At 47.1% G+C, this 20,778-nt stretch overlaps 1 protein-coding gene across 1 annotated transcript; it reads right to left on the bottom strand.

The window, feature by feature from the left end:
- Nucleotides 1-11,587: 11,587 nt before the first annotated feature.
- TRMT12 (tRNA methyltransferase 12 homolog) lies at nucleotides 11,588-18,365 on the bottom strand. The gene is made up of 7 exons (XM_056858986.1): nucleotides 18,292-18,365; nucleotides 17,097-17,265; nucleotides 16,437-16,635; nucleotides 16,201-16,351; nucleotides 14,937-15,046; nucleotides 13,781-13,938; nucleotides 11,588-12,065 (listed from the first exon to the last, which is right to left on the bottom strand). Exons 1-7 carry the CDS (start codon nucleotides 18,363-18,365, stop codon nucleotides 11,625-11,627), a joined length of 1,302 nt encoding a protein of 433 aa, XP_056714964.1. The 3' UTR covers nucleotides 11,588-11,624.
- Nucleotides 18,366-20,778: the final 2,413 nt, after the last annotated feature.

Genomic DNA, 20,778 nt, shown 5'->3' with positions numbered 1-20,778 from the left:
GCGAGAGACACAAACCATGAAATATTGACCAGGAACCACACCTTTCTTGACCTAAAGCCTCCAAGAAGCTGAAGAATGAGGTGTAGCCAGCTGAGGGAGCTCTCGGTTTCTGGCAGTCAATTACTTTCTCTAGGGATTCTAAGTCATTTCCATTTGTGAACACACCCTAATGTGGCTGGTGTCTGTTCGATGGGACATTTATTAGGAAGAGAAAGCTGATGAACTGAAGGAATAACCCTACGTAGAACACAACGCCTCAAATTCTGCACAAATCCTCTGCCTGTTTACTAACACAAATTCACTGTACCACCAAAGGGCTGCATAGAGGGTTGCTACCTCTGGCTTGGGAAATTCCTGGAAATATGGGGCGATGCCTAGATCCCATCCTGTGAAGCTGCCATTCCCTCCAGGGGAACTGATCACGGCAGTCTGGAGATCAGTTATAATTCTGAGAAACTCCTGGATCTGTCTGGAGGTTGGTAATTCCCGCCGCGTATGTGATGCGATCATTGCTCTTATGCGCAGACTGGACAATATCTACTCATTGGTGTAGTGGTGAGTGTAGAGATGAAAACATGTGGGCAGTGCCTGGTACATTTCAGAAGCGATGAGACTGGGGTGGGGAAGATGTGTCCTAGGTCTGCCCGTGCAGATTCTTTAAGCAGATATGAACACGTGAAGCTGCCTTATACTGAATCAGACCCTTGGTCCATCAAAGTCAGTGTTGTCTACTCAGGCCGGCAGCGGCTCTCCAGGGTCTCAGGCTGAGGTCTTTCACATCACCTACTTGCCCGGTCCCTTTAACTGGAGATGCCTGGGATTGAACCTTCTGCATGCCAAGTAGATGCTCTGTCACTGAGCTATGGCCCTTCCCGTAAGAAGGGACGGCAGAGCACATCTAAGCCCACAGCAATCGATACTAACTCTACATAGGATGAGGCTGTAAATTTTAAAAACTAAAAACTAAAATTGATGCAATAATCCATTCAGATTGACGAATGTGTGTTCCTTTAGTGCCGAGTTTGGATACTCTTTTTATACTATGAAGGACGCCCAACCTAGGCTACAGCCGACCACGCTGTTATGTATAGAATGCTCTCCTGAGTAGCAAAGGAGAAAAGAAACAGATCCCAGAAGTGTTTTGAGAATGGAAAGGGTTAACAAGGGATGAGCCAGTACTTCTAGTCTGGTCTACATATGCGGCAGAATTAGGCAGTAAAGCAGGGTACTAGCTCAGACTGCAGATGGGGGAGGGATAGCATTTTTGGACACTTTCTTATGTTAAAAAAATTCCCCAGCAAATATAATAATCAGCAGAGCAAGAAAGAGATGGATCGCTGCACAGCTGCTAGCCAGGCGGGCCTGTAGCCAAATGTTTTGTGCTTAATGGGACAGGATATCATTGCAAAACAGCCAGAACAGAAACACCAGTAGTTCGCAGTCATTTAACTGTATACAATAATACTGATTTTTAGAAAATAAAGTGCCTAATGCCTGTTAGTTATCCCAGCATGCCTTTGGAAAAGGGGGAGCAGTTTGGTTCTTCGGAAGCAGAATTCTGACAGTTGATTTTTCTTGATATTAATCAAAAAAAAATTAAATGAAAGTTTAAAATTCAAGGAAGGGATCTGGAATACTGGGGAGGGAAGCTCCCATCTAGCTAGAACTTTGTTTCCAGTAAAGCCACCCAACCCAGAGTGGACAACCAGACCCAACCTTTCTTCAACTGCCTCCCAGTTTCCCACGCTCAGAGGGGAAATGAATCTGAGAAAACATTATGCTCTTGCATCTGAAAAGACAAACACCTTTCAGGAGGCCAGGAAGCCAGCTTCAAGAATTTATATTCCCTCTTTTGTTTTCTCGCCATCCACCCTTCCACTTACAGCTGCACAGTTCAAGATCAGGAAATCTCAAGCCCCAAAGAACCCCTTGTCTAGTTTAGGAGGCTGCCTGAGACAGGCGAATTAGCTACAAATCATTAAACACAAACAGCACACCACTTCCTCGAGCTCCTCATGCTTCACAAAAACTTTTGTTAGAGAAGCACAAAACTCTTTAGGCTAGCGCAGATAAAGAAAGCAAGGCTGGAAGGCAGACCTTGGCACACATACAGATTCTCTAGGAGGAAACTGACAGCAATTGGCCACATCAACAGATGCCGGTAGACTCTTGAGGAAAAACAGTCTCTGCCCCTAGGGGTTTACAAACATTTGATTTTTTTAAAGCCGTCTGAGAGTCAGGTTTCAGCACGGTGCAGTTTTTAGCATGTCAGACTAGGATCTGGGAGACTCCACTCTGCCACAGAAGCTTCCAGGGTGACCTTGGTCTAGTCGCACGCTTTCAGCCTAACCTACCTCACAGGGTTGTTGTGGGGATAATGCGGAGAAGGGGAAAATGTAAACCACTTCGGGTCCCCGTTGAGAAGGGAAGCAGCATATTAATTAAATTGAGTAAATAAGCTCCAGGTTCTTTGGGCACATGCAGAACCTCTTATACAAAAACACAAAATATGCCTCAAGGCTACATCTTCTTATCCTGAAATGTCCTCTCCAAAATCCCCAGTGTCTAAGGGCAAGCTGCAATCACTCTGCAGCAGCATAGAAAGGTATAAGAGCTTCTTTCAACATGCATTAAAAAACACAAAACACCTTCAACTACATACACATTCAAAACTGGCTTCAGGGTGAAATCCTGGCTTTTAGTTAAAGCTGGGAAGGCTTAAAGGTTATGTTTTGATCTAATTCAATCGAGTAAAGTAGAAATATTATTAAGGATATTGATGTAGATTATAAGAATTGTAATTAGATTTATAATAAGAAGTATTAAAATGAATTAGAATTTAAATGCAAAGGGGACAATAAAGTTATCAAATAGATAGAGGAGGAGAGAGGGGAAGTCAATGAAATATTAGAATTAATCAGTCATTTGGATAAGAAAAATAATGTTTCTATCATATACCAATGTTATTGAATGATGCCAATTATTGTGATATTAAAAAACAATTAAAATTTTCAAATATTAAAATCCTGGCTTTTAGTGACGCTCTAAAACCAATATACACATCTAAGATTAACAGCGCTTCCAGAGCAAGAGGGTGTGCCTTTTTTTTAACAAGCCCCAGCACCTGTTACTTGATTAATTAAATGGATTTTACAGATCAGATTCAGCTTAATAAAATAATGCACTTTGGGAGCAGATGGTGGGTATGACAAGGACAAACACCGAGTCTGAAGGTAGGGGGGGGGGGGTAAAAAAAAAAAAGCTTGCTGGGAAAGCGCCTGTCAAGGTTGCCAAAGCAGCCCTTACCTGGAACCCGAGTGGAGTCCTACCCAACGAAGGCACGCCTCTGCACATGCCTAGAGTGCATTTCCAAACGAAGAACCGCCTCCAGCCCCTTGGACACCTGGGGGGAACAGAAGCAAGCTTTGCAGGCCTGGTTTGGGTCGAAGATGCACGAATGGCCCGGTCTTGCTCCAAGCTCCCAGCAACCGCAAGCAGCTTGCGCGACCCCCGAAGAAGCAGGGCGAGAAAAGGCCGAAGGAAACCTTTGCCTTTGGGCAGGGAGCGAGTCTGGGGTCCCTGCAGATCCCCGGCTCCCCGCCGGCCGCCGCTTCGCCAGGAAACTTCCCCTGCCCCGGGGAGGAGCAGCGCGCTTAAAGGGGCCGCGCCTTCTGCCCAGCTCTTAAAGCGAAAGCACGCCTTCTGCTGAACCAGCCCCTGGGCCCATCCACGTCAATGTGGTCTACTCAGACAGGCAGCGGCTCTCCAGGGTCTCTGGCAGGGGTCTTTCACATCACCCACTTGCCTGGTCCCTTTAACTGGAGATACCGGGATTGAACCTGGGACCGTCTGCATGCCAAGCAGATGCTCTACCGCTGAGCCATGGCCCCTCTCCATGGCTCTCCAGGGTCTCGGGCGGAGGTCTTTCACATCACCCACTTGCCTGGTCCCTTTAACTGGAGATACCGGGATTGAACCTGGGACCTTCTGCAAGACCGCTGAGCCAAGGCCCCTCTCCATGGCTCTCCAGGGTCTTGGGCTGAGGTCTTTCACATCACCCACTTGCCTGGTCCCTTTAACTGGAGATACCGGGATTGAACCTGGGACCCTCTGCATGCCAAGCAGATGCTCTACCGCTGAGCCACAGCCCCTCTCCATGGCTCTCCAGGGTCTCGGGCAGGGGTCTTTCACATCACCCACTTGCCTGGTCCCTTTAACTGGAGATACCGGGATTGAACCTGGGACCTTCTGCCCACCAAGCAGATGCTCTACCGCTGAGCCAGGGCGAGTGCTGAGTAGAGCTAGGGTGAAAACGAGTAGTGAGAGGGGAGATAGGAGGTTGCCACATTGCAGGGCTCTTGTCTGCTTTGCCCAGTTTTATCAACGGATGTTAGCCATGCTAGCCATATGGAACCTCCATGTTCAGAGGCGGTATATTTCGGAATGCTTGTTGCTGGCGGGCAACCCAACGGGACGGCTGTGGCCCTCCTGTTCCCCTTGTGGGCTTTTAATTAAAAGTATCTGGCTGGCTGCTTGGTGGGTTTTTGGTTTGATTCAGCAAAAGTCACTTCTATGCCTGTTCAGATGTTCACACGTACTGGAAAACCCAAACTAGACAAAATTGTAAGTCGTTGTCAAGTAGATTTCATCCAGAAAAGGACTGCAGAGTCATCTTCACTGCAATCAACAAAAGCTGCAGTCCTAAACATACGAAGCTGCTTTATACTGAGTCAGGCCCATAAACTACCAAGGTCAGTCTTGCCTCCTCTGACTGGCAGCAGCTCTCCAACATTGCAGTTAAAGGCCTTTCACTTCCCCTACTACCTGCTTCTTGTAACTGGAGGTGCTGGAGATTGAACCAGGGACCACCTGCATGCAAAGCAGATATTCAACCGTGATGCCTCTCCGATCTCACACTTTACCTGGGAGTAATCCATATTGAACTCATGGGACCACACATAGGATCATACCGTAAAAACCACAGGGTAATGAGCCAACAGCTCAAGACCATGGTAATACTTTTGCAATTTCCAATTAGTCCTAAAACAGCTATTCTCTAAAACTTTTGGAACTAGCATGTTGTTTTTCTTTTCCTTCATCCCCCACAATGTTTAACAGCTGCATTACGAGGGGGGAAAGTGGAGCTCCCTTGGCACTGTATCTCCAGCTTGAGAAAATAATGCTTCCTCTTTCGGCATTTCAGAGGGATGTATGAAGGGAGACATCAGGCAGAGCTCACCTAGTCCAATGTCACTGCAGGAACGGTGTACAAATGCACATAGCAAGTTACCCTAGCTGTGTGAAAAGGGGAAGCATTGTTCCCTTGCTCTTCCTCTCCTTCAAATGCCTTGGAATAAGTACAACTGACCAATGACTCCATGTTATCTCAGGTCTAAAGCTCATTCAAGTAGCAAGTTTGTGGCTGGGCTGTGCCACCGCAGCCTGGGGTTGCGTAACTGAAAGCTACGCTGAGATTTTAAACAATAATTGCACATAAAAAGCAAGAGAGAAGGGTGCGATTGTAGCTTCCTCACTGACATGCTGGCTTTCTACACACCAGTCCCTATGAGAAAGGCAGACTATAAATAATGTAAACCAAAAGTACAAGTGGATGGTAACAGGTGGCAGGAGGGCTTACAACCCAGCAAACTAGCAGGGAAGGGGCATGTGAGTGGGTTGGTGGGCAGGAAGCAGGGGATGTATGGGGCCCCCAGGTATTTTCAGGCCAGGCCCACTCCAAAACTTGGAGCCAGCCCTGTAGAGGAGAATAAAGACCTGGTTAAGACACTTCCACAAGACGCCTGCTGGGTGACCTGGGGCCAGTCACAGTTCTCTCAGAACTCTCTCAGCCCATGCAGAGGCAGGCAATGGCAAACCACCTCTGAAGTCTCTTGCCTTGAAAATCCTAATCAGCCGCGATGACAGTACACACACTCACACAACCTGTTTGCCTTTTCTGTTTGGATTTTACCCTACCCTTTTGCAACTCAGATGCCATGCTGTTGTCTTAAGGGTCATTGTTCTCATTCTGCAATGACCAATTGTAGTTCCGAATTCATAGGTGCCTTGCCAGGATTGTTAACTGCTGCTTTATTGTTATGCTTTAGGAGCTTTTGTGATTGAAAACCAGTGTGCAAATACTGTCCATTTAAAAAGACATGCAACACTATTTGTGTCAAATTCACCATCACAAGAGCAAAGCAAAGATGGGCTCGCCTGCTCCATGTAGCATATTTGCTCAGCATCACCTGCAAGCCAGGAACTCCTCCCCAAGAATACACACAAAACCCAGCAGAAGATAATGCAGGTGGGGTCCAGGCCTGAGGATAAAGAGCAGCTTTACACCTTTTTGTAGGGTTGCCAATCTCCAGGTGGTGGCTGGAGATCTCCTGTAGGGTTACCAACCTCCAGGTACTAGCTGGAGATCTCCTGCTGTTACAACTGATCTCGAGCTGATAGAGATCAGTTCCCCTGGATAAAATGGTCACTTTGGCAGTTGGACTCTATGGCATTAAAGTCCCTCCCCAAACCCCACCCTCCTCAGGCTCCGCCCCAAAAATCTCCAGGTATTTCCCAACCCGGAGCTGGCAACCCTACCTTTTTTGCCAAGGTGGACTTCAAATTCTCCTCCTCTTCCTCTGTCCACTTCCTTGCTTGCCCTCCTGCTCTTCCCCTTTGGCAGCTGCTTCCTCTCTGGCCTGGTTTTGAGACTCAGCTACCACATCCTCTGAAGTGCGGGAAGGTGGTGTCCAGAACAAACAGAAAGCTGCCCAACCATGACTCACCTTCCATTTGCTCGGGGCTCTATCTCTGGCCAATGATAACACAGGGGACACGCAGAAAGTTCCATAGGGAAGCCGCCCAAGCTGGGAGTTTGCAGCTCCCATTCTTCTCCTTGAACACAAGCAGATTAGATTAAGGCAAAGGCTGTGCATCCCAGGCGGAACCAAAGTCACGAAAGATTCTTATGCTCAACCAGGAACTATAACAGCTCTAATCCCATAGGTAAAGGTCAACAGAACAGGAGCCCTTTCTGCAAACATTCAGATAGGCGACACCATGGGGCAGTGCAGTGTAGCGGTGAGCGTTGGCTCAGGTTTGGGAGACCCAGGTTCAAATCCTAAATGGTCAGGCGCCTCACAGGATGACTGTAGGACAGCCACTCTCCTCCAGGATAACTTATGGCACAGGGCTGGGGTGAGCATAAAATGGAGAAGGGGCCCATGAATGCTATCCTTTTTATTATTATTTTTTAATTAGTTTCCATAAAAAAATATAACAAATTATAAATCACATAAATAAATAACTAAAAAACAAAACAAAAATACAAAAATTACAAAAAGAGCACTTATACTACAGTTTTACATCTTCTATTATAATATTATAGAATAAACAGTGCCCCAATACCCACCACCCACCTTAAATGAGTGTCCCACCACCACTGAACTTCCGGAGAAGTATTCTGACAGTATTTAAAATTTTCTTAACCTATCATTATATAAACTACATTACCATTTATCTATAATTCATTAACTATACTTGTAAAATTCATTTTTGCCAGTTCATCCCAAAATGCGATGGCCTTTAACCAAGTTTTTTTGAACTCTTCCATATCCTTACCATGTAAAGCACTGGTTCCCAACCAGGGGTCCACGAGAACTAAACCAGGGGTCCGCGAAACAAAGCTATAAACCCATAATAAAATAATATTTACTGAAGGTTTATTTACTTGTTTCTAATTTTTTGCTATTGTAATTCTTGCTGCTGCAAAACTATTTTGGCATACAACTCTATCATGTTTACCCATATTCTTTTCAGGACCATGAATGCTATCCTAAACTAGAAGGAAGGCTAGAATAAAAAATGATAAGCAATTTGCTGCCTTTTGGTCAGCAGGAGGGCATATCCCTACATGCTCGACACACTTTTTATAGATCCAGGAATTCACTCTTTTACATTCCACAGGGGAGTATCAAATTCTAGAAAGCTAGAGGAAGAGGTCTACTCTGCTCTGCTGTCCAGAGCAACTCATCTCTACTCTATGGTAGATACAGGCTTCATGGGAAAGAATAAAGTACTTTTAATACTTCCCCACGAACCATTCAGGATGAAGGCATGCACTTCTCTGGGAAAGGGAATGCGTGTGTGTCGTCGTCCCGTTCCCACCCCAGCTTTCCTCTGAGCTTTAATTCCTGCTTTGGGCCTGCTTCACCATTGCAACGACTCCCCATCACCACCACCACGTCCCATTTATCCATTACTATTTTATCCCGCCAGTCTTCCAATCAGCTCAGGTCCCTCCAACCCCCGCTGCATCCCTTGATCGTCACAACCCCCCTGTGAGGTAGGTTAGGGCAAAGAGGGACAAGGCCGACGTGTCTCCCAGCGGAGGATTTGAATCAGGCCCTCCTGGTTTCAACTCCTGTGCTATGCTGAATTCTTGCATGTGGAAATGGCGCCAGGTGAGGGGGCCAAGGCAAGGCCACACCTGGCCACACAGAATGCTGAATCTGGGGCCCTGATTCAAATCAACTTTAATTGGATTGCAAAGGTAATTTGGAAAGACGCACAGACGCCATTAGGCGGCGTATCGACTTAAGCAATACAAAAACTAACTGCCTCAGTTTTTTAAGTGGGATTATGTAAATCACAGCACACTTCCTGTGCTAGCTGGCAGCCAGGCTGCTGATCTGTCACTACTCCCCAGCACCGCCTTTCTTCTCTCAGACCTCCCTCTTTCTCCTGTAGACCCCATGTTCCCCTCCCTCTTCCTGGTGCCTAACAGCTAGGGTTGCCATCCTCCAGGTGGTGGCTGGAGATCTCCTGGGATTGCAACTGATCTCCAGGCGACAGAGATCAGTTCACGTGGAGACAACGGCTGCTTCGGGATGCAGACTCTGTGGCATTATACTCAATGGAGTATAATAACAGCCAGCGTTGGTCCCTGAGGAAGGCTATATCAAGCCGAAACAGAAAGGATACCGGTCTTCTGTAGCAAAGACAACTCTCTTTACCTCTTGGACGCAGGAAAACACTTCCTGAACTGTATTCCTACGGAGCACTTTACTGTTAGTGCATAGGAATTGCATTTAGTACGGTGCACCTTATTGTTTGTTTTAGTGCACACGGTATATATGCTTGAAATATATGCTCAAATGATTGTGACTACCTTGTGACTCACGTGTAATAATTAATTTGCATGCAACTTCAATTGCTGGTCTATGTTTGCTAACCTCCAGGTACTTGCTGGAGATCTCCTGCTATTACAACTGATCTCCAGGCGATAGAGATCAGTTCACCTGGAGAAAACGGCTGCTTTGCCAATTGGATTCTACGGCATTGAAGTCTCTCCCCTCCCCAAACCCCGCACTCCTCAGTCTCCACCCCAAAAATCTCCAGGTATTTCCCAACCTGGAGCTGGCAACCCCACTAATAGGCCAAGGGGGAGGAAGAGGACCTCTCAGAGGTCTGGGACACTCATTTTTTGAGGCTCCCGGTACATTAAAAAATGCCAAAACAGGGTTACAAAAATCGTGGTATATTTATTTTAAATGTTTCACGGTGTGAGCTACAGCCAGTAATAGGACACACACATTTAAAGCTGTATGATGAACGTCTTCTTTCAATCCTGTCAGTCTATTCTCTGCAACTGTATGGATAACCTCATTTGAAGAGAACATCGAAAGTCTAAATTTGAAGCCCTGTGAATGTAAGCCCCCTTCCCCCCATGACAGGACCTGGGGAGGAACCGAGTTCTTACCTCTTCCTCTAGCTTCTCTGTCATCTACAGGAGACAGGCATGCTTATTTTTCTTCCAGAAAACTGATGGGGGCGGGGGAGAGAGAAACTTAGTGGGGAGATTCCTTGTGGCTTAACAGGGCAGCAAGGATCCGTGGATTCCAACAGGCCCACCGTTTGCAAAGTGCTGACTTTGCAATGGGATGTTGAGAGCATCGGTGAGTGGAATGCGGGCAGCATTAAAAGGTGACACTGGACGGTTATGTTGCTACACTACACTAACACAGCAACCACTCTGAAATCAGTGTGGAAAGAAACATCCTGGTAGAAAAGAGTCGCTTGACAACGAACCCGATTGATTACCAGAGAGGGAGCGAGGGACTCGCCCTCTCTTGAGGGTTTTCAAGCAAAGGCTGTACAGTCATTTGCTGGGAATGCTCTGGACCAGATTTGTTGCAAGGAGCACAGGGTAGATGGACATAGTCCCTTCAAATCCTCTGTTTCTAGGACTATCAGAGCAATCCAAAGGAGGGCCCCCCGAAAGCGCTCAGGAGGCGGAGTGACCCCGGTGCAAATGCCACTTGCCCTAGCATAAGGGCCATTTACAAAGAAAGCAAAAGAACACCTCTATACCAAATATATAAATCACAAAGTCAGTATAGGTAACCACACTAATACATCATCCTCTTGAATGACAATACGAATTTTATAATTATTAAATACATAATCCAAGAAGTAATAGATATCAATATCCATTACTTCTTGGATTATATATTTGAGAATTATAAAACTCATAGTCATTCAAGAGGATGATGTATAAGGGGCATTTACAGTAGCGCCGAGGCACTTACACTAGTGCTGGGGAGCAGTGCGGCAGTACAATGCATGGGCACGGGCTCAGCCATGGCGGTAGCACACTTCTGGAGCAGGGCTCGCACCAACACAAAAGGGAGCCTTCCTGGGGGTGGAGACTAAGTTAGTTGACTCCCTGAGCCCTTTCAAGCTGGGAACGCCCACTTTTTCCGGCACAAAGTTACGCCAGCAAAAACCATGGCACAGCCCAGAGCTGCATTATAGGGCTGCAAAAAAAAAACCCCCATATCAGCACAGCCCCACCTCCATAGTCACCGTCGGCTCTGGAAGCCGACCAAGCAGCTGGCAAATGGGGTGGTGGTGGAAGCCAACAGCAGAGCCCCTCCCCCTTCATAAACACCTTTCAGGGCACACAAACCTCCCGGCAGGTAAGGCACGCGGCCCGGGACGCTGTTCAACGGCTACCAGACGTGCGGACTTATGTTAGATTCCGAACCTTTTCTAGGGAGGCTTCCGACATCAGGAACGGTCTCCTTAACTTATCACCAATGCACCATAGGCATGGGAACTCTTGAGAGGAAGCTTAAGAAGGGCTACTCGGAAGGAATTCTTGTTTAATTCAACAGGGCTTACTCCAGGAAAGTGTGTTTAGGATTGCAGCCTTAGTATGAACACAGGGCACCCTTGGTGCCGCACTTGGAGTGAGCAATTTGTGCCATCAGTCAAGCACTTGGCACATTGGGCTCGCTCCTAGCATAACGGGCTGGCACTTTGCACCGTAGGGCTGACCCAGTGCACAACAACCCTACCCCACATCTAACCCTTAAGTAGTCATTCTGTTATTAGGCTTTGTTTTTTGGTCAACCTTCCTGGTTACCTGGCTTTTCTGGGTTGAAGTTTTTTCTTCCCCTTCCTGTTTTGGTTTTGCAGCTCCAACCTCTACCAGCTTGTTATTGACCTTGAGCCCACCATCTGTGCACGGCCTCATTTCCACCAAGACGTTGCTTATTCACTCCCAGGAAGAGAAGAGAACATTCTGGGGCAGCCCCTGCAGAAGAGCCGCCTCCTGGGTGCTATGAAAGGGGGCGGCAGTCCAGATCTAACACTATATGGTGCACATGGGGAGCGTAGGATTTCACAAGTTCAATGTGCAGGATGTTTGTCCTCCATGGCTTCCTGTCCAACTCCTGAAGCAACATCCTGATCTGGCTCCCTGTAGCCTCTGCCCACTTCTGCCAGGCACTCTGGGCTGCGGGGCACAGGGCACTCGTGCCAGCACCCAATACCGCATCATTGCCCCCATGGAGCCCTTTGTCCTCTTGCCCCTTTGGTGTCGGACCCTGGTGATCCTGCCCCGGCTGGAGGGCCTTCCCTGGAAAGGACTCAACGTTCTGGTGGATGTGAAGGATCCCTCCCACATCCTTCCGCAAGACCCGGCAGGCAACAGGCCAGCCTTCCTCCGACGTTGGGATCAGTCCCAGATTCACTCTGTCGGCCACATCTCGCAGTTCCAGCTGCAGACATGAGAAAGAATTTACAGCACACCGGGGGCGGGGAGAGACAGAGAAGCCTCAACATGCTGTTTGATCAAATCTTTCAGATCTGGGACATACCATTCATCTCAACCTTTTACAAAAACAGAGGGGGGATGAGCCTTACACTAGGTGCTAAACAATTTGCAGGTTCCAAATCACCAGCTAAAGACCAACACTGCACAGAATACAGACGGTCTTAAGGCTGCAGTCCTATGCACACTTACTAGGAAGTAAGCCCCACTAACCTAAGTGGAAAGAACTCCTGAATAAACATACATAGTATTGGGCTGATTCACTCACACCAGTGGCTCAAGATATGACACTGCTGGAGGCTGCAGGCATTTCTACCCCTCCCTTCCCAACCCCTTCATGGCAGCTGCTCCCCCCAGAAGGACAGAATCCTCCTTCCCTCCTCGCTGCCCTAGAATCATAGAGTTGGAAGAGACCACCAGGGTCATCTACTCCAACCGCCTGCACAATGCAGGAAACTCACAACTACCTCTCCCCCACACCCCCAGTGACCAACAGATGGCCAAGATGCCTTCCCTCTCATTATCTGCCTAAGGTCACAGAATCAGCATTGCTGACAGATGGCCATCTAACCTCCTCTTAAAAACCTCCAGGGAAGGAGAGCTCACCACCTCCCGAGGAAACTTGTTCCACTGAGGAACTGCTCTAACTGTTAGAAAAATTTTCCTAATGTCTAGACAGAAACTCTTTTGATTTAATTTCAACCCGTTGGTTCTGGTCCGACTCTCTGGGGCAACAGAAAACAACTCGGCACCCTCCTCTATATGACAGCCCTTCAAGTACTTGAAGATGGTTATCATATCCCCTCTCAGTCTTCTCTTCAGGCTAAACATACCCGGCTCCTTCAACCTTTCCTCATAGGACTTCAGCCTTTCCTCATAGACCTCTTGAAAGAGAGCGTGGCAAACTGTGCAGGGTTTCCTGAACTCTAGCAAGATTACTTTCTCTCACAAGAGTTCAGCTGCCACTTTGGTTTGTTCTGGGTAACAAAAATGGTAGCAGAACCTTCATGAGAATTTGGGAAACGGCAGGCATAGGCTCTGTGCAATTTTTTTAAAGGGCTTGGGGGGAGGCAGGAGCAAGGAGAATGATATCCTCTAGTTCTCCAGGCAGGGGAGGCAGTCGACCACACTAGCCAGTAGAAAGTTGATGGCAGGCGGGATGGGAGGGTACCCTCCCCATGTGCAACCTGGGGTAACCGAAGAACGGTACACGCCTATCTGGGATGGTCGTCCCCTTCCACCGAGCACGCAGCTTTGGGAGGGACGTACATGGAGCGGTGAGGGAGGTAGGGGACACCCACCTAGCCAGCCAGATCAGCCGAATCAACCCTGGCGATCAATGGGGTGACAGATGTCGCAGCCAGATCACCCTCACATCCATCCTGTCGGGTCACCTTCTTATAAAGTAGCTCTCATCCACCTCAGGAGTAGAAGACTCCCACTGGATGGTTTCCATATTTGGGAAGGTGGGGAAGAAATTATGACGCATTGCCAGGCAAGAAAGAAAGCAGGGCACACTGGATACACACATCTTTGCAGGAAGCTATTTTGGGGAAAGCACCGGCAGAAACCTGCTCCAGCTGTCTCCTTGCATTCCCAGGCTGGCCCTGGTACTGAATGATGAACACTTCCCATTTGAACCACATTTTCCTCACCGCTTACCTTCCTGTTATCTCCCTCGTGAACGCAGCACCGATGCTGAACGCCATTGAGTAGCAGGTTCTGCTGCAGGGCTTCCACGGCGTGGGGGTTCCACTCGCAGGCATAAACAAAGGCTGCACCAGCATGGACCAGGTAGGGCAGAGTGAAATAGCCAATCCCTGAGGACAAAGGAGGGAAGAGCGGCTGGCTGCCTGCTCTGGGGGCATCCATTTGGGCATGTTCTGCAGTTCAACAGCAGGGGGTCAGAGGTTTCCCACTAAGGCCAGAGAAACACATCAGGCTTACACCAGAAGCTCTGATGGATGGAGGTAAAAGCTCCCAGTGGCAAAGCAGACTCTGAAGTCATTGACAAAAGTCGCCCAACATCATGTGCCAGGAAACCAGTTCTACCCAGCACCATCCCACCGTTCTTTCTGTCTGAGAAACCACACCAGCATTAATATTTCTGCTTTGATGTGTACTATGTACTAAGAATGAGATAGTTTACAGCCCAGTTTATTATTATTTTTTTCTTCCCGTTCCTCTGAGGAACATGAAGAGGAAGAGTTGGTTTTTATATGCCGACTTTCTCTACCCTGAAGAAAGAATCAAACTGGCTTATGGTCACCTTCCCTTCCCCTTCCCCCCCACAACAGATACCCTCTGAGGTAGGTGGGGCTGAGAGAGCTCTAAGAGAACTGTGACTGGCCCAAGGTCACCCAGATGGCTTCATGTGTCAGAGCGGTGAAACCAAACTGGTTCACCCGATTAGTGTCTGCCGCTCATGTGGAGGACTGGGGAATCAAACCCAGTTCTCCAGATTAGAGTACACCGCTCCTAACCACCGCTCTTAACCACTACAACCTTGTTAAGCTGGTTTGCCACAGAGGTAGTCACTGGCCTGTGATCACCCAGCCAGCTTCATTAGAGAACAGAGATTTGAATCCAGGACGGAAATCATAGTCAGAAACTATACTCACTAAACCACGCCAGCTCTGAAAGAGGGGAGGGAGAGGAAGGAGGCAGGGGAAGACCCCATTCACGCTGCTTCTCTGCTTGACTCCATGGTGCCCAGAACACAGCCCTCCGGATTCCTAAATTCCTTAGAAAGTGCTCATCTCTAAAGTGTAGTAGGAATGAAGCAATGGCCCTTTCCACTGTGCAGTGCAATATTCACCAGCATAGAGATCCACCACCACTTCCCCAGCACAACGCAGAGATGCTATCCGCAGCTTCTCGGTGATGTTTCCGGGAGACAACATGCACCGCGTCACGTCAAACCTATACCTGGGGACGCAACACAGGTTCAGAGATCTGAGAGAAACAAAATTTGCCCAAGGACAATCTCAGTAAGAGCGGCCTGGTTAAAAGACCCTGATGAGACAGAAAAGCCGTCTTGTCTCTTTAACATCCTCTTTGTTCTCTCAAGCAGGACAGCCTATAATTGTCCACACTCAGGCCAGTGCTTCTCACAAACAGCAGGTGTGTTATCAGGAGAGGGCCTCTCAAGGCCCTCTTGTCAGGAATGCTCTAGGCTGATCCTGCACTGGGTAGGGGGTTGGAATACATGGCCTGTATGGCCCCTTCCAACTCTATGATTCTAATATTCTAAGGTTCCTTCACAGAACAGTGCTAATTAGCTCATGAGAAACATCAGAGTAAAGGAGATGGGAGGGGGATTTTGCTCATCTTCCCTGGGAACCGATATCCAGCTTGAACTGGCTCGAAGCACCTAGAAGGTTCCAACCAGATACCTCTGTGATTGGTGGCTAAGCCAACTTTCTCTACCACTTAAGATGGTAACCGGCTTACAATCACCTTCCCTTCCCTACAACAGACACCCTGTGAGATAGGTGGGGCTGAGAGAGCTGTGACTAGCCCAAGGTCACCCCGCTGGCTTTATGTGTAGCAATGGGGAAACACAGCCTCCACCGCTCATGTGGAGGAGTGGGGAATCAAACCTGGTTCTCCAGATCAGAGTACACTGCTCTTAACCACTACACCACACTGTATCAGTATCCAGAATTAGCTTATTCCTTCTATCCATCATCTTTGCTTCCTGTTATGCTGCCGCTATGAACCCTGCTTTGCTTAATAGACCTCATGCTTTTAAGTACCAGCTTTACTATGTAACATCTTTAAGTATTTAGCTAGACAGATTTCTTATTTTCTTGTTGTATATAGCCACTGACTTTGTAACCTGTGTTTTAATAACCTTTTTGCTTATTTTATACTCGATGAAGCGCTTTTTTTTTTTTTTTTGCTATTATTGGTGAGTTTACTGATCCAGACCCAGAACCACTCAGTTATGTTACCGGGGAAAAAACAGAGGCTGTGTTTCTACAAGCTCATATCTCATTTTTGACCAGCCCTTCTTCAGATATAGGCACTTGAAGCAATAATAATAATCAGAAGAAAAAGAGGAGAAATCTTGCACTGACCAGATTCCGTTGTCCACTTGTTCAACCCAGCCATCTTCCCCCAACAACAGGGTGACCGTTGGAGATCGAAAGGAGTCTGACTGCACACGGCCGTGTCTTCCTAAGCGTTTGGCCCCCAGAGCACCAGCAACCGTCTGCCAGAGCTCTAGTCCTGAAAGAGAGCCCACCCTTGAAGGGCTTGCCGAGGCAGGAGGATCCCCTCAACTGTCTGGCAATGTGCCACATTTTCCATTTACCTATCTCTCCCCACAGTGCTGATCTGAAGCTGCCCTCGCTCAGTAGAACCAGGTCCCCGTGCCGCTGCCAGGAGCGAGGCAGATCTTTTTCCAGTTCTTCAGACCATGCAGCCCCACAGGCCAACACCAGAGACTCCAGCTCTTCACGCAGTTTCTGGATGGGCGAGCGGACCCGAGCTGATTTCGAGGGAACAGGATTCTGGGAAAGAAATGCAAATGATTTGCCAGTGATCTCTATCAAGCTCGCTCTCAGTACCCTCCATTTTCAAATCTTCTCCAACCATTAGCAGCAAGACTTAAAGACTACTCATCTACACCTGTAAGGTAAGTCGTACTTTTATGGACAAGGGAGTTTGACTTTCCATACGCATGCTGATGGACCCTCACTCTCTAAGACTGGAAAGCATTCCCTTAACAAACAGCTGCTTGATTCAAGACAGGCTGATCTGTCTGTGACATCAGAGCAACTAAGGCAATAGTATCAAACAAGGATTTAGACGATTTATATTCAGCATATTTAAACTGTTTTAATGTTGTATGTCAGGTTTATGTTACTGTATTTTAATCTGAAGTAAACTGCCCTGAGCCTCACTTGCTGGGGAAGGGCAGGATATAAATAAAAGTTGCTTATTATTATTAATTATTGAAGAAAATACTTACCTGGATCCACATCAAAGCACAGGTCCCCCCAGGTGGGATGCTTTCCTTCAAGTGCTTCAGATGCTGCTCCTGGAGGCTTTGGCTGAGCACAGGCAATGCCATGGCACCATCTGGAAGCTTCTGAATGCGGAAACGGCTGTCTAGGACACCCTCTGTCTCTAAATATTTCCTGTAAAGCCAATAAGCCTATGAGAGGGGTCAGAGAACAGAAAACTAGCACCACTACTGCAGAGGGAAGCTTCAGCAGCTCTAGCAAAAACATTGTTATGCCAAGACTGGAGGATGGCAGTGCAGCCCAGGGGTGAGAGTTCTGACTTTAAAGCCAAATGGAAAATGGCAAAATGAGGGAAGTCTGAAGAGAATGTGTGCTGGGGGCACCTAAAAATGGGGACACTGGGGCGGATGCAATCAGGCTTACTTCGACAAGAGACATCGGGATGCAGGCCAAATCTTAGCCTTTGGTGATCCTGTGTGTGTGTGTTAAGTGCCATCAAGTCGCTTCCGATTCATGGAGACCCCATGAATCAATGTCCTCCAAAACATCCTATCCTTAACAGCCTTGCTCAGGTCTTGCAAACTGAGGGCCGTGGCTTCCTTTATAGAGTCAATCCATCTCTTGTTGGGTCTTCATCTTTTCTTTCTACCTTCAACCTTTCCTAGCATGATTGTCTTTTCAAGTGACTCTTCTCATAATGTGACCAAAGTACAACAGCTTCAGTTTAGTCATTTTAGCTTCTAGGGTCAGTTCAGGCTTGATTTGATCTAGAACCCACTGATTTGTTTTTTGGCAGTCCACAGTATCCGTAATACTGTCTTCCAGCACCACATTTAATAGAATCTACTTTATTCCTATCAGCTTTCTTCAGTGTCCAGCTTTCACACCCATACAGAGTAACAGGGAATATGATGACATGAATTAACTTGATCTTGGTTGCCAGTGACACATCCTTTCACTTCAGAATCTTTTCTAGCTCCTTCATGGCTGCCCTCCCCATTGGTGATCCTAACTGCTGAGAATCAGGCCTGCTTATATCTATACAGCCCCATCCTCTGGCCAACCCACAGAAATCTTGGGCTGTCTTTCTTGGTCACATTAGAGTGTAACAGAAAGTGGGAACTTGGTTTTATACAGATGGAAGATGCTCTTTTCATAAAACATACATTTCATTCCATTTCCTGTGCCCAACAACCTTACCTGAGTAGCTGAGTAAACTGTGGTTTGGTGACAAGAGCTGCAGTACCACAGGAGTTCAAATCTTCCACCTCCATCTTGTCAGAAACTGGGAGGGAGGAGGGGCAGTTTGCTTGAATCAGAACTAGGAAGCTTCATACATGGCTGGAGCTCCCAGCTCAAAATGTTTTTCCACACAGCTGAAAAGAAAACCAGCATTTCTAAAGTGAACCCTTCTCTTCCAAGGTTGTCAACTTGAGGAAATCACCAGAACGTGAATCCTAAATCCAGTGGTATACTGATGTTTGTTACTATATCATCCTCATTTTGCCCAGATTAGCACAAAGCTTCCACTGGATCTTACAATCTTTCTCTCAAAGTACAATATTCACTACTAATAATTCACTGACATTCATATAAAGCTAAAGAAGTTCAGAATGTAAGCATGCATGCATCATCAGTTGATTCCTATCCTACAAAGGCTGCAATCCTATATAGGCTTTTATGGTGTCTGGCGAAGGGAGCGCTGACTCTCAAAAATGTCTACTCTGAAATTCTTGTCGGTCTCTAAGGTGCTACTGGACTCAAATCTGTTTTACTGCAGACCAAAATGGCTACCCTCTGAAACAGGCTTTTATAAGTAAACCCCCACTGAACAGTGGAGTGGGTTGTGGGATAAGAAGATAAGATCATGAGAAAGGCCATACTGGATCAGACCAAGGTCTATCAAGTCCAGCAGTCTGTTCACACAGTGGCCAACCAGGTGCCTCTAGGAAGCCCACAAACAAGATGACTGCAGCAGCATTGTCCTTCCTGTGTTCCATATAATAGGCACGCTAGTCTGATCCTGGAGAGAATAGGTATGCATCATGACTAGTATCCATTTTGACTAGTAGCCATGGATAGCCCTCTCCTCCATGAACATGTCCACTCCCCTCTTCAAGCCTTCCAAGCTGGCAGCCATCAACACCTCCTGGGGCAGCGAGTTCCACAATTTAACCATGCATTGTGTGAAGAAATCCTTCCTTTTATCTGGGTTGAATCTCTCACCCTCCAGCTTCAGCAGTTCTAGTATTATGAGAGAGGGAGAAAAGTGACCTAGCAGGCGCTCAGCTACAGTTTAGCATGTATCGAGGGAACCATAGCAGCACGCTCGGCGCTGTGCAGAACACAGCCTTGCAACAGATCTTTCACAGGCGAGCCATGCCTCTCTTCCTCCTCAACCCCTGGGCCCTTAGGGATCCTCCAGTATTACTTGCTGGCCCCGCGACATGGCTGGCTTTGCAACCCCACCCTATAGAAACCCCTTTCACCAAAGGGAAATATTTACCAGGAATTGTTTGTTTTTTTAAAAAATATATATTTTTTTTATATCAAAATAATTTGCATCATTCAATAACATTGTTATATGATTCACAGTGGGTAGCCGTGTTAGTCTGTTTGCAGTAGTCAAAAAGGGCAAGAGTCCAGTAGCACCTTAAAGACTAACAAAAATATTTTCTGGTAGGGTATGAGCTTTCGATAGCCACAGCTCACTTCTTCAGATATCTGAAGAAGTGAGCTGTGGCTCACGAAAGCTCCTACCCTACCAGAAAGTATTTTTGTTAGTCTTTAAGGTGCTACTGGACTTTTGCCCTTTTTGACTATTGTTATATGATATAAACATTATTTTTCTTAACCAAATAACTAATTAATGCTAGTATTTCACTGACTTCCCCTCTCCCCTCCTCTATCTATTTGATAATTTAATGGTCCCCTTTGCATGTAAATTCTAATTCATTATAATATATTTCTTATATCAATCTAATTACAATTCTTTTAATTTAAATCAATATCCTTAATAATATTTCCACTTCTCTCGTTTGAATTAGATCAAAATATAACCTTTAAGCCTTCAAATTCTTCCCTCTCCCTGAGTCGGCGTATGCGGTCGTACACAGTCCCCACCTACACTACTTCCGTCATCCATTTGCCACTCTACCCCTTGACTCGTTGGTCGGCCACAATTCACAATTCTGAAACAGTTTGCCCATAACAAACATGGCCGGCCACAATTCGCCGCCGCCCTGGAAGGACGATCTAAACCCGCCATGTTTGTTATGGGCAAACTTTTTCAGCGCTGTCCTGGGACTGCATTCTCTCTCTCTCCCTTCACGGGATTGATTTGGTCGCACGAACAGCACAACGATTGAAGTGCGGGGACCCAGGAAGGTCGCAGTTTCTACTGTGACAGTACCCCAGAGATCTCCCGGTAATAATTGGCTTCCAGACTGCCAGGGAAGGAATTTCTGCCTAGCTACAAGCCTGCTCTGTGCCCTGGAGAACTGGGCTAAGAGCCATGGAGGGTCAGAGTGCACGATAAACAACGATAGGAGAAACTGGACGAAACTGCAACTGTCCTGAGTCGCCTTTCTGTCTGTAATACAATCAGAGATGCATAACTTGTTGATGTGTCGTCATAACTTGAATTTGGGTCAATCTCTCTTCCCCAGTATAATCGGGACTCAGAGA

This window comes from Euleptes europaea, chromosome 13 (genome assembly GCF_029931775.1).
Source record: "Euleptes europaea isolate rEulEur1 chromosome 13, rEulEur1.hap1, whole genome shotgun sequence".
Taxonomy (NCBI): Eukaryota; Metazoa; Chordata; class Lepidosauria; order Squamata; family Sphaerodactylidae; genus Euleptes; species Euleptes europaea.
The sequence above is the reverse complement of the archived record's forward strand: the minus strand, read 5'-3'. Positions and strand labels throughout refer to the sequence as shown.